Genomic DNA, 16,558 nt, shown 5'->3' on the forward strand with positions numbered 1-16,558 from the left:
TTTAATCTAACAGAACAACTTACACGTTTCCAAGACATGTGAACCTCCTAATTGCTACTGTTCAACAGTCCCCCTTTACTGGACATGTTTCATACATCCAAATTACCAGTTAAGCTGAATTAAGCACCTCTGACTGGGGCCCTGCCCTACCGTCCTCTCCACCCCCACCCCCAAACCTCTTCACCCATTTTAAAAAAACTGACAACCGGTAAACTGATTGGCATTTGGGTGGGGGGGCTCACCTGTAATGCCCTCTGTTCTCGGCTGAGCTGACTGGAATCTGCGTAGAGTTCGGTAGTGACACACTTGAAGCGGTCACCAACGTAACCGGCGGAGTTGGCGATTCTCTTTGCCAGTTTGGATGGCTTCGGTTTCAGAACTTTGCCATCGTTCGATTCGGCATCATCAGATCCGTCTTTGGTATACGTGGGGGTGATGTCCGCGCTTGGCGGGGCGCTGCCTACGCAGAACGGTTTGGGATCCTCTGGGGTTTTGCCAAAAGTCACGGCAGGGCTGTCGCTCCCCAGCGGTGGCTTGAGAAACGAAGTCGCACCCGGCATCCCTAGGTTTTCTTTGTTGGTACCCGCTGGAATGTTCTCCTTGCTTAAGTCGAAAACTGACTGGCCCGGAGCCTGCTTGAACGTGTACGCTTCGTGGAAGTCACTGATGCGCCCCAACTCCTCTCTCAGGGCGATGAAATCCCGGTGCTGCTGCAGGCTCGGGTCAGTCGTGGGCTTGGCGGGCTCGACACTCTGCCCGACAGTCTCGGCGGCGAAGCCAGGTTTGGGCATGCTGGCGTCGGTTTTAGCATCTTGCTCTTCTCGGAGAAGGTCTACGTAGACGAACTTGTCGCTTTTGACAGTGGCTTTCCCTTGATTCCAGCTGGGGTTGGCCTTCAGGCTCTTGTCGGCAGGGACTTCTGGGTGTAACTTGGTGCTGCTCGCTTCCAACATCTCAGAAAAGCGATTCCGGAGGGTCGGGTCCTCATAACGGGCTCTCTCGTGGGACCGGGACCGCCTCTCCGGTTTCTCCTCTTTAGCCATCTCTAAGGGCGTGTGTGGTATCAGCATGGGATGCACCATGCCCAGGCCCAGTGCATCTTGGTAGCTCACAAACTCTGGGCGGCCCGTGGGCAGTCCATAGGGCAGCCCAGGCTTTGGGGCGAGGTGACCGGGAAAGAGACTGCCATTGGGGAGCAAGACCGGGTGGGGGTAGACTGGTCCTTTGCCGTGTAGGGAGAGAGGGCTGATGGCGATGCCCTCAGGGGCTGGGTAAGGGAGGTAACTCCGGGGGTAGGGGATCGGTGGGGACCTGAATGCCTCGTTGGGAGAGAGAAATATTGAGCTTGGTGGGAGGCCGTTCTCGCTCGCTTTGAAGCTCGGTTCCGGGTTGCTGGCTTTGGCACCCTTGCTGCCGGAGCCGCTGCTGTGCTTGGCAGGCGTGGTTGGGGGCTGGCCCACGTGCTGGATGACGGACGGGGTGGTGTCCACCGAGCTCCTGCTCATCTTGGTGCCATCAGCATTGGCGTTTGGCGGAGCTGGCGAGGCGGAGGCTGGACGGCCCGCGCTCGACACCAAGCCCGAGATGCTACTGACGACGGCATCTGTGCCACCCATGCGGGGGCATGAGGAACTCCGCTGCTGCGGGATGGCCCAGTCTAACGCCTTGTTTTTCAGCTGCATGCTTTTGCTGTTGCTCTCTTCATTCGGACTTGGCCCGGGCACCACCCAGGATGAGGGAGCTGTACTGATGATTTCAGATCTATAGATAGCACAGCCGCTTCCTGGAGGCGAGAGCGTTTCTTTCGGGATCTCACTTCCAGAGAGCACTAAGCCACTTCCAGCTCTGCTGTGAACCAGGACCGTGGGCGCCATCTTTTTCACGTGGTCGGCTTTGGAAGCATCCATGTCCACCACTTTAGAAGACAAGTCCAGGGGCTTATCAGTGATGTCTTTGGTAACCGCCTGTTTCTCCAACAGGGGAGGTGAGCTGCCCTCTTTTCTGTCTTGGACCGCCGTTTTCCGGGCGTGCCCGGGGACCAGCTGGGCACTTTCACCCCCTTCCAGAACCTTGGGGTACTTGCCATTGGAGAGCCGGGCCGTGGGGAACTCGCTGCTGACCGCCACGTAGGGCTTCGACAGGGCAACTGAAGGGGAGGTGGAGATCCTGGCGTAGTGCTTGTGGAATTCCGAGTAGGTGTCCGCGGTGGGCTGGGTGGGAAGGTGGACGCGGGGCGAGGGGGGCAGCAGGAGAGCTGCATCCCCAGGCAGGCCGCTGGCGACCGCCTTGGCTGAGGGCACCCTAGGCTGTTTACTGTTCTGGATGTGGGGATAGGCATGGGAGTCAACAGGGTTCCCGGGACTGACTCCCATCTTCCACGGGAGGCTTTTGTCCAGGCAGTGGACGAGAGGGGGGATGGCCGGGGAGGCTGATGGCGTCGAGAGCCTCATGGGCGAAGCCAAAGACGACGGGATGTGGGGGCTCACGTAGTGAGGTGGTGGCAGGTAGAGAAAGCGCTCCCCGTTGGTGCACACTGGAGAATACAGCGGCTGGGCTAAGCTGTACGACTGCTGAGGTAGCAACGCCTTATACATGTTCAGTGAATACTTATTTGGCGAGTCGAGGAAAGGGTAAATGGCTGGCGTGGCGCCCTCCATGTAAGGATTGACCCAGGGCAGCCGCAGATAACTAGCACCGTTGATGTTCAGTGGGCTCTGTTTGTCACCCACGGGCCTCTCCAAGCCCAACGTTTCCGCTGTGGGCACAGCACTTTTTTGTATTCCAGGGGGAGTTTTGTATATAGCACTGAAGCCATTCGGGGGCTTTCCGGAGACGGCCGAAGCCTCCACCGTCTCGGGGGTATTCGGTTTGAACTGCATCTCTGGGTTTCTCTCCGAAGAAAACCCCAGGCTGCCTAGGGTGCCAGCGGCAACCTCCCGACCTTTCTCGGAGCCCAGGCTGCACAAGCTGGAATAGACGATGTTCCCGGGGACGCGGAGGCCTTCCCGGATCAGGCCGCTGCGGTCCATTCCCAGTGCGGCCAGGCCATCGATCCGATGAGCCGGGGTGGCGTCCACCTTTGCAGAAGAAGAACAGGGGGTTGTTACTTAGGACACTTCTTCGGGTCAGTAATGTCCGTTCTTAAGTTGAACCACCAGTTCGTTCAATAACGGCGTGAGCCTTAGAATCAATCTGAGCAGAAAGGCTCCAGGGTTAAAGAAAGGCTTCCATGGGACTGCTTTCCCCTCTTTACCCTGAACCCTCTCTCTTAGGGCCGTCTGCTGCCTGCTTGTCTCCTCACTTCTGTCCAACTAGCAGTCTAAAAGCACCTAGAGAATGGTGATCCCTTCAGACTTGAAGCCTGTACGTTAATTTGGTCATCTAGTAACTCAGGAACTTCCACCTTCTCAGCACAAAATTCTACACTGCAGCTGGGACGGCACCAACTCCAAAACACGGGGCTGCACCCTCATAGGGTGCAGGACTCACGCTAACCCTCCCTGGGCCTGTTGTGGGTGGAGGGGTGGGGTGGGGGCAGTGTTCACTGGTTCGTTTTTCCTGGACGTAGGAAGGCATTTATTTAACATAACCAGAAACGACCTTCGATGGGACAACAGGAACTGAGGGCTCAAGCTGTCTCATTTCTAAATCAATAAAGAGGTCATGGGTCAAACTGCGGCTGTGTCCTCTTTTGACTTCCTCTCCCTGGTGTCTGGAGAGATGGTCCTGGGTTTCACGTTTTGCTGGAAAGGTAAACCCTAAGGGTCTGGAAGGGCTGAGAGCACTGGTATGCCTCGTAGCTTATCAAAAAGTAAGAGCTGTGCAGGCCCCACCAGTCAATAGCGCACACAGCTGTATGTGGTGTGACAGATCCAGCATGAAAAGCCAAAACGCCACTCAAGAAGAGTTTGGTTGAGAGCCTAGATCCCACAGCAGACTTTTTATTCCGCCCCACTCTGAACCCTGGAAAGGGCCATTTAATGCTATGCAAAATAATGCACAACTCATTACAGATCACAGATCTGTACAGATCACGGATAGTCAGCTTTCGGGTCAACATGCAGCCATTGATCTCTTACCACGTTGTGGTTCAAGGGATTTTCTTCCCTCAGTTCCAGTCTGGCTTTTGAAGTGTCACCATCATTTACAGGAATCTTCCTATTGAAAAGGAAACATCAACTTCATGAAAGCATTCCTCACGCAATCCTTCTTTCAAAGATTACCCCAGAACAGACCCGTTTCTAAAAACTCCCTTTTAAAAAAAAAAACTGTCCTTAAAAAAAAAATCCACCCCCACCCCACCCTGCCTAAGCCCATATTGAAAATGCCTCCAAATGGTGATTCAACTTGGCTGGGGAAAACAAAAGAAAGGGCAGGCAGTGTGTGTGGACACAAAAATCCCAAATAAGTCCCCAACCTGGGTAGGCCAGAAATTAATAAGCACAACCACTTCTCCAGGGCAACTTTTTTCTTTAGAGAGGCCTGAAGGCAAACCAGTAGGCCAACCCAAGCTCTGCTGTCTTGACCAACCCTGACACACTCTCCCAGAAGGCAGACATCAAGTAGACAAATGGCCAAAGACCAAAGGTGGATCGGAAAGCTGACGTCTACAGCCAGCTCCATCATCAACCACTTCTGTGCTGCTCACGAGGACAGGTTTTCCCAACTTTTCCCCCAAACCAAGTTATGGACCATGTTCTACATGACTGGTTTCCATGACGATGATGAAGCCATGTTCAGCTGCCTTTATCAAAATGACGACAGGGGTTTGGGGGATGGGGTACACACTAATATCATACATATGTCAGCCACTCCAGAGCCGTCGAGTGACCAAAAATCAGGGGCCCGGGTCCTTGCCAAACAGGCAGCAGAGGATGAGGAGAGGCCCGGGGCTTTGATGAAGTAAAGGGTGGCTATCTCCCCCCATTTCTTACTGAGCAAACTATTTGTTTTAAAAGCCCCATCGAATGCCGACCCACCTGGGCCCCTGCTCCTGACATTTCGAGTTAAAGCAGCATATAGATTGGGATTAATTTTCCTCCATAAATATGAAATAATAAATTAAGGACAAAAGCGCATCGAAAGCCCGCTTTAGGGGCTAATCTCCTAAAGGGCGGCAATGCTTTGCTGAGCCTGGTTGCTGGGTTAAAACCGTAAATCACGGGCCTGCCAGCTAGGCGGGAGGCTCTGCCCCTTCACCCTACCCCCAGCCCGCTTTGGGGCCCACTCTGGCTGCGAGGAGGCGAGGTGGCCTTCGAGCTTTTCCGCTCCGCTCGGGGAGAGTAGTCACCTGTCTTCGTTGATGCCACACATGCGGACCCTCTCGCTGTTCACCCAGCTGTGGACGTTCCCATACAGGGGGGTTGCTGAAAGCATGTCGTCTTCTTGGATGGCAGCTTCTCTTCAAGCGGCTAGTCTATTAAAAAAGAAAGAAAGAAAGAAAAGAAAAATCCCAGGCGGGTGAATAAAGAGCCAAACAGGGAGACAGAGAAGACCTCTTTCTAGGCAATTCATTCAGAACGGGAATGCCGGCTGTACTTCTGTTCTACAGACAGCCAGGAATGAAGGCACACACTTGACTCAAACGTACAGCTGAGGGGAAATGCAACTTCCCCAGCAGAAAGCACTGGGGGTAGGGGGTGGGGTGGGGGTGGGGGTGGTGAGCATGCAACCTGATCCAAACCAGGGTAGGGACTTCTCGCCCCTCCCCCGCCTGCCCTCCCCTCCTTCCCCTTTCCCAGCCTTTTAAAGTACACACTTTGAAAGCGTGTGGTGCCAGATCACAGGGATTCGCGCAGTGATCCTTCTTGGGGCTGAAAGGATGGGGGTGGAAGGAAGCGGGGGTGTGTGGTAGAAAGCACAGGAGTCAGGTATGTGGCCGTGAGTCTGGGGGCCCGTGCGTTTGTTACCAGGGCTCTTGCATGTGTGTAATTTACAGACCGAGGGTTAACAACAACAACAAAAAAGAGTCAGCGGGCTGGGGAGCCGCCCCACCCGAGCCCTAGATTAGATTCAGCACCTAAGCCGGGTGGTTTTGCCTGGGTGGCTTTGCCTGGAAGCTGCAGAGGGAGGCTGCTGACTAATTCAATGACGCCCGCTCACTGGGGACAAGAAATCATTAGCGAGCGCAGAAGTCTTAGCAGCCCGGGTTGATGGGCTCCGAGCCACCAGCACACACGGGGAGCGGGCAAAAAGCCACCCATTTCCACCTACTGGGAGAGGAAGGGCTCGGAGGCAGAGGAGCCGAGCCAACCTCTCCCCGCCCCCTGCGCCCCCCCTCCCTTTTTCCTTACCTTCGGCGCCCACCGCCCCCACCCACGTCACATTCTAGTTTGCTGCATGAGTGAAGGGTCAGGACAAGCTGCATTTTATTAACAGGATTATCACGGCGCGTGATTTATCCTCGTGCAGGATTTTAATTGCTCTTTGGAGGTTGAGCCGTTTCTTTTGACTGCGCTTCAGCCCATATCCTGCTGTTAAATGCTGGGTTAATAAGTAGGGGAGCCTTTAATGCTTGGGACCGATGGCCCCTCAGCAATTCCCCGCTCCCAAACCCATCTCCAGTCGCCCCCACCCCACCCCACCCCACCGCCACCGCCACCACCCCCTCCAGCTGGGTCCAGGCCCCGGCATTTTTACGTGGGCCCCGAACCTGCGCGTGAAATAATTGGTGTGCAGATAATCAGGGGAACTTTGCTGTCGCCTCCCTCACACACCCACCCACACAGTTTCCGAAAGCCCAAATGTTCCCTAAGTCGACACATTTCCTTTGTTAGCAGGAAAAATATGCAAATGCTTGCTTTTACACTTTAGCACCCGAAGCAGACTGCCAGGTCGGTTGGAGGCCCCGGGGGGCCCACCCCTCCCCCCGCCCCCCACCCCCACCCCGGGACTCCTGTGAGGGCAGGGCCAGCAGCAGCACCTGGGCGAGCTGAGCTGAAGCCCAAAGCCAGGCTATCCTGCCGCTGCATGTCTTTGTCCTAACTGGGTCTTTTGTCCACTGGCATACCCCCCCACCCCCATCGGTCCCCGTAACACATAGAACATCTGTTAATCAAGATCCACGTGCGGGCCCAGGCCCCACGCACAGAGCTCAACAATGAAGCTGGTGGGGGAGAGGGTCCCCCCACCCCCGAGAAGAGGAGGGAATCTGCAGAGATGCATCGTGTGTGGTGAGACTCTGAAGGAGCTCTTTCTCTAGGTAGGGAGGGCCTCTTTCTTCAGACAGGGTGTTTCTAAGGACCAGCCACAGCGCCCCCCCAAAAGACTGAGTTGGATGTTGGAGAAGTTTCTGTGGGGGCTCATGGGACTTTGGTTCTCCCATCTTTTCAAATGCATGAACCAGGCTAGGAGAAGGCCACCATTGCTTCCCCAACCCCTTCCATGCCTCCTAACCAAAGGAAGTTAAGCCTGGGTGGCCCCATACACATGGAGTAACATTCTTTGATTCAAGTGTACCCTTCTCATCCATCAGCTGCAAAATGAAACTGCACCTTGCATTCCCTTGCCCCTTGCCAGAAGGAAATGCAGAAATTTTCAGTGGGAGCAAAGGGGGGTCACTTAAGCCCAAAAGAAAAAGAAGGAAGTGTGAGCCTCAGAAACTTCCGTCGTCTTCTTCGGAGACTTAAAAATTGGAGAATATGAAAGCATTGCCTCAATCATCCCACTGAGGACCCTCGCTGATCCAATCCACAACTCCCCGCCCCCCCCAAAAGGCCAGCGCCCCTCTCCCCCTTCCCTTGAAAGGGCTCTTCGGGGAAGGCAACCAGGATTTAGCCAAAAGGTGAAAGCAGTTTAGGGTCGCTGAGCCTTTCAGAACCCCTTCCCCAGGGCTCATCCTGCGGGCTTTTCAATATTAATTCTGCACAGATAAATGACACCAGGCTTCAGAATGAAGTGTTCTCACATGTGTGGGGTCAGAGGACGCACGGAGGCCCGGAGTGAGTTTCAGTGTCATGGGGGGCGGGGGGGGGGGGACAAGGGGGATAGGGGGATGGGAAGATGGGACTGAACATAAAGAAGCATGGGGGGGGCTCCATTGTTGGATCCTGCTGTGGACTATACACAAACACACACGCACACACACACATTTATAATCTTTAGCTGCCCCATGAACTTTTTGTGAACTGTTTAAAAGTGGAGCTCTGTTGAACAAACAGCGGCGCCACTGCCAGCCATAATTTCATTGCAACAAGCTAAAGACTTTTAACTCTTCAGGTTCCTGGCAAACAATGGGAGCCGAGTGGAAAGGGCCAATGAGAAACGGCCATGCCTGGCAAGGAGGCCCTTCTCCAGGGTGACAAACAAGAGCAGGCCACATCCCCAGCAGGGACCTCCTCGCCAAAGGCCAGGCCACTTACACCAAGTCACTGGAAAATGGTCATTTTTTTTTTCTTCCCCCTCCTCTGTTCCTCTGGGATATAGAAAGAACGGGCCATGGGGGTAAGAAACAAAGAGAGACCAGAAAGCAGACATACAGCCACACGTTTCTTCCCACACCACTTCAAGACGTTGCTATTGAAAGAGTTGTGGCCTTTTTTTTTCTCCCCCTGAGGCCAAGTGTTGCAAAACGGACTTTGCTGACCTTCGGCTGTGGGGCATGGAAGAGAGGGCAAATGATCAGATTCGATGACAAACAGCATCTCGAGGCACTTTGCTGCTAAATATAAGAGGCTGGTTTGCCCTTATTTCTCAATGCTCTCCACCCCCACCCCCCACCCCCTTCCCATGCAGGCTATGCTTCTAGAAGTGCCAAGATGTGTAAAGTCACTCATGAAAAGCACTTTACAAGCACCGACCTGTTTTCAGTGTGAGCTGCTAGGCTGCACCTTGGCTCTGGATTTTAACCCCTTTTTTCCAGTAGTGGAGAAAAGGGGGTGAGGGGAGTGGGGTGGAGATGAAGACAGAAGATGGCTGAGGGAAGAGGCCAGGCGGGGAGACCGAGGAGTGTCTGGTTTCTAACGAACGCGGCACTGGAGTGACTGCCCACTGGCACCCACAGTTCCGAGAAGAGACCCGGCCTGTGGGGCACAGGGGACAGTTTGGGTCTCCCTCCACAAACTTTGGGCAGCCATTTGCCCAAGGTTATGAGAAAACCTGGGCTGGGCCTGGACACTAGGGAGAAGGGCCTGATTGGCAGAAGAGGGTCAGAGAGACCAAAGTTAGGAACCGTGACCCCAACTGTGGCATCTCTGAGAAAGGGATGCCGCTGCCTTCTGCGAAGAGACATCAGAAGGCACCATGGGCCCCGAGCAGCATCCAGAGCCATCATTTCACCCATGCCTGCCACAAGGGCACCTTTACGGACAGAGAAGGAGGAGAGAAAGATTTTTCACCCCTAAGGGTAATTTACCCGCCGAGACAGCAAATAGTAGGTTGACAGGAAGGAGCAGAGGCCGTGAGAGGCCTGAGATGAGTGCGGGAAGCAGCACCAGGACACTCGGGCACCTTTCCTTTCTCAACACCCCGGCTCCTCCTGGCACTGGGCCACTCTTTCCACTGCCTCCGCCCTTGAAATGGCAATCGTTTATAGTGTGCACATCATACTGGCTGACCGACAAAATGCACAGCACCTCCACCAAACCATCTCAACTTCCAGAAATCAAACAATGCACCCCACCCTCAACCGCTCTCCATGCCTTCTTTTTAGGTCTCTCTGGGTTTGCCCAGAGAGCCTCTTTCACTAGGCACCCCCCCACACACACACACACACACTGCCATCGAGCCAGTTACCTGCTTAGTGGCCAAGGAGAGCTGGTGAGGTTTGTAGGGGCTTCCAGCTCAGAGGCCTAGCAGGCATCAGGGACCCCAGCCAGTTGCTGGGGAGGGGGCTGCAAGGGCTGCTTCATTTAACTCAAGGGCAGCCTGTGAAGAACTTGCGGGAACGTGGTCCCCACAGCCTTCCAGCTTCCACCCTCCCCCTCGGGGTCCCTCTGGGCAGCTGGCTGAACCTCTCCAACCTTGTTCTCCTCATCTGTAAACATCTGGCACCATGTTTGCTGGAGAATTTGACTGCACTATGGACTTGGGTTTTTGCCTGGCAATAGCTGGAGGTGGCCACGTTTAACCCCAATGAACAGCACCAGCACCTGACTCCATGAAACACAATGAATAGCAGACCTCCCTAAAGGGGCTGCGACCCCCACCCTCTCCTGGAGGGAGGGAGGCTGAGGCAGAGAAAGCCAGACCAGGGAATGACCTTCACCAGAGTTTGCAGGATTTCACCCAAGCCCAAAGCTTGCCTTCCTGGGGCTGCACCAAGCGCAGACTGAGTCACGCACAGAGACGCTTCGCTCTTGTATCAAGGGAAGGGAGGGGTGAAGCAGCTCCTATTTTAGACTGGGGGGGGGAGTGTGGGGGTGGGAGGAGATGAGAAGAAAGGCTCTCCCGGATGTGCAGCGTTCAGCAGTCCTCCTGGGCTGCTTTCCCGGGTGTGTATGTTTGTGGTAGGGGGGTGGGGTACCCCCCCACCCAAGCTGTTCCCCTCCACCCAGGTCCGCAGAGGGGCTTGAAAGGGATGTCAGCCGTGGGAGGTCGCTGGCACGCCCACCCCACGCCCACCCCACCCCCTCCCGCCCCCAGCCCTTGGGTGTCGTTAAGGGGGGGGGGGGGGTTGGAGGGGGTGGGTCCTGCCTGCCCTGGCCCGGCCTCTTGGCACGCCCGCCGCCACAGCCTCCGGGGAGTCCCCACCCACACCCCCAAGTTTTGCATTTGTAACAGACAGAGACAGCAGTGAGGGGAGAGAACGGGAAACTCGCGAGGCCCTGACCCTTCCGAGCACCCGGAACCTGCCTCCTCCCGGGCGCCTGGGTCAGAGCGGAGAGCCTGCGGGGCCCGGGAGGGAGTGAACTTGGCCCGCGGGCGGCGGCGGCGTCGAGGGAGGGAGGGGGAGTGCGAGCGGTCGGCAACAAAGGGATTTTCTCTCCCACCACACACGCCTGTGTGGCTCGCTCTCGGGGCTCGCCCGCCCCTCCTGACGGCTCCAGCGGCCAAGGGCCCGGCGCGGGGGCGCGCCCCAGCACCCCCACCCCGCTCCGCCGGGCCTTCCAGGAACTCCAGCCGGCTCTCCGGGTTCCACACTCGTCCCGACCCCGGTTAACCCCCTCGGGCCCCGGCCGCCCTTCCAGGCCGCCCCCGGGCCGGGCCGGCGCCCCCCCGACGCACTTTCTGACGACAAGAAACTTTGGGTGGGCGCGACGCGACGCCACATGGGTGGCCGCACGGAGGACTCGGGATAACCCGAGACCTCCGGGCAATGGGTGCTGGAGACCCCTTCCCCGCCATCATGCCGGGCCCCCTTCGGACCACACTGGACCGCGGCTCCCGGTGGACGCCCCCTACCCACTCCAAAGAAGCGAACCAAGTGTGTAAAGGGCGGCGGCGGGGGTGGGTGGTTGCGGTGCATGCAGGGTAGCTCCAGTAGGATTCGACCCCCCCCCCCCCCCAGTCTCTCCCAAACCGGAGCTGCCTACCCGCCCGCGACCCCCACCCTCCACCCAAGTCGCAGCCCTGGCCTCGGGGACACCTCTTCTCCGGAGACGTCTCTCTAGGCCACCGCTCAGTTTTGTGTTCCTTGCACTTTACTTCACGGTTGTGCCACACTGGGGGCCAGGGAACCACGTGTGCACGTGAGAGGAGGTGCATTTGGAAGATGGGTGTCCCTCCACAGGCAATGTCCCGATACCGGAAACCTAGGTCCCACACCACGAATTCCCCTCACACCCACCCACACCCCCCCACCCACCCAAGAAAGCACATACACACACAACACACACTTCCGTCTGGTCCCTACAGAAAGCTGGGTCCCCGCACTGGGAGTCTACACAACCTGGGAGCAGAACCCCTCGGGGGGCCATGTCAATGCACTTCAAATCTCCACCAGGGCTTTGTGGGAATAAAACACATTTAATGAGTGTGCCCCCCCTCCGCAAAGGAACAAGCTCCACCATAACGCTAATAACAACAGCCATTGCTCGTTTACACAGAAAGCACAAAGGAACTTTTTAGGCATAAAAGATGCGGAGATCGCAGGCCTCTGCGAGCTGCAGCCGGGTTCCTGGCTGACTGTGCTCCGCCTGGAGTCCGGAGAAGCAGGGGATGAGGGCGAGAGCAGGAACGGGGCACCCACCTTCGTTACAAGGAACAATAGGAAACCCCATGTCTGCGGCTCGATCTTGGAACTCGGAAAGACCCAAAACAAAGCCGTGGAACAACTGCCGGCGAGATGGGGGCCCATGGATTTTTTTGTAGCTGTTCAGAGCTTAATTACTCCTCCTTGATCCGTGGGACTAGACACGACACCACCAAGGTTAAAATGCCCCGAACAGCGCCGAGCAGATGTGAGCTAGCTGGCAGACGCACAAATGAGGCCTGCCTCGGAGCACGATAACAAGTGACTAATACATTGCATATCGTTGAAAGAAAATTATTTTTCTCTAATTTGCATTTGCTTGGGGAGGAAAAAAAAAAAAAAGCCTACCCGAGTCCCTCCTCACAGGCACGAGTATAATCCTGGAAATACAGCCTGGCTGCTTTAAGAGAGCTGGAAGGAGGGAAAGACTGCCAGTGTTTTGGCGTTGCAGGCTTGTTTATCTTTCCGCCTTTCCTCCAAGGCGAAACTCGTTTTGCAAGCAACATTCCTACAGAAAATGGCACACGTCATAAAAAGAGACCAATTTATAGAACTGGCACCGAAGTTCATGTATCACTCCAGAAGCATCTCCCAGCTAGCTCCCCACTAGGGAACCCAGGTCGATTTCGAAGCCCATGTTAATGCTCAGAGAGGCTAGACCTGGGTTGGGGGGTGGGGGGGTGAGGTGCAAGGTTTGCAAACATCCTGTAGGCCGTATGCACAAGGGTCAAAGTCACAGAGAAGGGCAGGATATAGAAGCAAGTCAGCCCTAAATGACCCTGCAAACCGCAGGGGCCAGGGCTGCAAAGGCTTCGACCTTAGGGTCCCTGGCAGGGGTGGTGGTGGTGAATTTCTACACCTAGCCTGCCCCAGGACAGCCCACAGACGTGCTCAAGTTCAAGTTCCTGGCCACCTTGAAGACGCCTGCTTGGGCCAGGAGGACATCGCAAGGACCAAGTGGGTTTTCGCTGCCACCAGGTGCTCTCCCTCCCACCCTGGTGTCTCCCTGCAGTGCGTCCTACAGCTGAAAGGCTCTTGAAAAGGGGAGGCTTGGGAAGGAAGGTTAAGGGATGTGGGTAATAAAAAGGCCAACCTGCACCCCCTTTACCCTCCCCCTCAAAAGACACCCTCCCTTTGGGTCCCGAACCTCCAGGCTTGCGTTTCCAATCCTGGAAACGGTGCTGAATGCGGCGGAACACAGCTCCCGCTGGTCTCTGACTTGTCTGGAAAACAGGGCCATTTCAGCGGGGAACAACGGCCTTCAGAGCCTCTGAGATTTCCAGACAGCCTTCAGTTAGTAACACATTCTTTCCAACGGAGCTGACTTGTGGCTACAAGTTATTTTTCCCAAATCTTAAAAACCCAGTCAGAAGCAGCTGAGGGGTCCGGGGCCACGGATCCTGGCCAAGCTCGTCCCAACAGTGACACAGTCACAGCCCCATGGGGGCCTCCTCCCGCCACCTCTAGCAAGCTCCCTAAATCACAGCATACAAATCGTCCTGCGTCCTGGGAATTCATAAAGGTGTGTGGGGGGGGCGGTGATGGGGGGGCGGTTTTGGCGGCTGCTGAGCTTGCTCTCATCTGAGGACGTTCTGGCCAGAAAGGGGCTGCCACCTCTGCAGCAAACTCCGCGGGCACACTGCGCGCTTTGTGTAAGTGCCGAGGAGGCGCAGCAGCGCTGCTCGTGCGCCAACAGCTGTCACATTATTTGCACTCGCTGTAAACAGCCTTCACATTCCCCCCTTACCACAGTTAAAGCCAGACTAACAATCCACAGTTAGAGATCAAACCAACAACAGCCGCATTGTGTCTGCAGTCGCTGCCTTCGCACCAAGCCCAGCAGCTGGCAGGTTTCTCCGGAACAAGGGACCCCCTCTCTCCCCCACCACCGCGCCCCCCCCCTCCTCACCCCCCAGGCTCCAGCCTAGGCCAAGCCGAGGAAGCCTGCGTTTGCCGGTGCTGATTGTTTAAAGCACAAGAGCACAGCCGTTTTGCAGCCCTCCTCCGGGTCTGCTCCTTCTGGTAACTCAGGGAAGCACCCCTCCCCCACCCCATTTCACCGGATGGGAATAAAGGTTGTTCAGACTCCCGGGATTGGTTTCTCTGCTCCGTGGAGTGGGGGGTGGGGGTGCGGGTGCGGGAGACGGGGGCAGACTGGCTGGCCCTGGCCAGGCTGGGGTCAGGCAGGGAGGCACACAGCCCGCTGGCTCTGGCATGTCAACCCAGGCCGGGCCGGGCAGGTCTGCGCTTCCCGCAGCCCTCAGCCCTGTCGCTTCTTGTGTTTCGGAAATTGCTCAACTCGCTGAATACTTACTGGTCGCCCCACTGATCAAAATGTCTCCTTTATGATTTTTGGTTAAGTCGAACATTTCCATAATCGTCATTATTAGTGCAAATTACACGCCTAATCGGTCCTTAAATAGATTTTAATTCGGTCCTTAAATAGATTTTAATTAAATAATCATACAAGGCTCATTTTATGACTTAAGAAAAGGCATTACTTTTCGTTATAAACTTTCCACCAGGATACAGAGTGACGCTACCAGGCAAATACTTCTTGGAAAATCGCCAATCAGCCATGGGCAGAGGGTCGTGTAACGTACCCTGTTTTACCTTCCAGAATGGAAGCTGAGAACAACTTTCCTCCTTAAAGCCCCCAGAGAAGGGAGCGGGGATTTCTTCCCGCAAAGCATTACTTTTGTCTTCTCTTTGGCCAATAGAAAGGAACGCCAAATGCGCCTCGCCCATCTGAAGAGATTTCCCCAACAGAAAGCCTCTCCTAGAGCCCGCCTCTCCCCACTGCCGTCCCGTTTTCCACACCCTGCAGTCTGCTGAGAGTCGCAGCGCAAAGTAGGCAGGCTGTGCTTGTTAAACGCTCTGTAAAATGCCGTTAATAAAATAATACATACAAAGGACGGAGGCTGCTGGGTCCACGGGTGTTTTGACTGGAAATGCCTTGGCACTTGCCACGTGTTTATGGAAGGGCAGACTGCTCGAGGATTTACATAGTTTGGACGTTTCTGTACTTCATTTATTCTTTCCCAAATGACGTAGGCCTAGAGCTATTTCAAGTTTGCATTTGTACAGGACTGGTAAATGCCGAGGACTTTCTCTAATTAAACCAAGTTTTAAATCAGACCCAAAGCTGGAACCTAACTCCCCGGACTCCACCCCTCGGCCTCTGTTGCTGGAGAAAAACAAACAGACCCGCGACAACAATCCCCTGTCCTGGCGTGGTGCACCCTCCCCTCCCCTCCTTTCCCAGGGCATCCCGTGAGTCCACTACCTCAGAAACAGTGAGCTAAGATGGGGGGTGGGGAGGGAGGCTGCTGACCCGGTAAAACCCACTCTCCACACAATGTCAGCAAAGGCTGTAAGGCTTTCTTTGGAAAGGACCAGGGATCCGTGCCTACTGAAGCTCTTTCAGCACAAAGGCTTTTAGGGAAAGAAGGGAAAGGGGGGGGGGGGGGTGAGGAGAGAGGGAGGGCTCCTGTTTCAGAGCAGGCATCTCCAGAGAGTCAAGAACCAAGTGTAGCTTCAATCAAATGCTGACTTCCCCTCTGGGAGTTTGAGTAGGAAATCTGATCACAGTAGCTTACTACCGGCCTGGATCCATACAGGTCTGGTTTTCTTCTTGTGCTAGTAATTTTTTTTTAAAATACATATCGATAGAAAAGCAGCAATCCCTGGCAGACTTTATTGAAAACCACACTGAGACCTCATAACATCCGGACTTAAATCCCTATCAAACAAACCACAGCACCTCTGGCCTCTGCAGTGGGCCACCTCCTCTCACCTCTTCCAAACAGGGCTGGCCCCTCCAGCCGGTGCTACTTACGGGGGAGGGCGCGAGGACGGGAAGACTGGCCAAAAGAGCACCTAGATGCCCGTTCTGGAATCAATTCCTAACCATATAAAGAGCCCACTTAGGAGAAGCAAAATCCAAGTCCTTTCATACGGAGTCCCTTAAAAAGCAGAACGCAAGCAACTGTAACAAAGGGAAAAGAGGGACGCGTGGGGTGGAGGCCGGCCCAGAAAAAACCCTGAGGGGAGCTTTAACCCACGTGGTCAGCCCCAGGACACCCGGGCTACAAGGTCTCCCAGGGTTATCAGGAATAGCAGGGATGGGAGGTGCAACCTAGGCAACTGGAGGACCAGTCATTCAAAGCAATTATTAATCCTGGGGGCCTACTATGCGTCAAGTGTCCTCTTTGATCCTAAAGGTGGATAATTATTCCCAGTCTTACAAATGAAGAAACTTAGGAAGGCTCAGAGACCATAAATAACTTGCCCCCAAGGTCACACAGCTAGTAAAAACCGGCCGTGGTCAAACTCAGTCCTGGAGTTGCGGAGAGGAGCCAATTATTGGTTTAATCGTTCCATGCGAAATTCTTACTAACACGTACTATATCCTTGAAGAAGTTCGGA

At 55.2% G+C, this 16,558-nt stretch overlaps 1 protein-coding gene across 10 annotated transcripts in view; it reads right to left on the reverse strand.

Moving 5' to 3' along the window:
* BCOR (BCL6 corepressor) overlaps positions 1 to 16,558 on the reverse strand; it is a 112,824-nt gene that overhangs the window by 20,301 nt on the left and 75,965 nt on the right. For all 10 annotated transcript variants that reach the window (XM_037821123.1, XM_037821126.1, XM_037821125.1 and 7 more), the window contains exons 2-4: positions 5,291 to 5,416; positions 4,080 to 4,158; positions 243 to 3,077 (exon numbers count right to left, since the gene is read on the reverse strand). In XM_037821123.1, the coding sequence (XP_037677051.1) occupies positions 243 to 3,077; positions 4,080 to 4,158; positions 5,291 to 5,376 (3,000 nt within the window). In that variant the 5' untranslated portion in view covers positions 5,377 to 5,416. The remainder of the gene's footprint in view (positions 1 to 242; positions 3,078 to 4,079; positions 4,159 to 5,290; positions 5,417 to 16,558) is intronic.

Source organism: Choloepus didactylus, chromosome X, assembly GCF_015220235.1.
Source record: "Choloepus didactylus isolate mChoDid1 chromosome X, mChoDid1.pri, whole genome shotgun sequence".
NCBI lineage: Eukaryota > Metazoa > Chordata > Mammalia > Pilosa > Megalonychidae > Choloepus > Choloepus didactylus.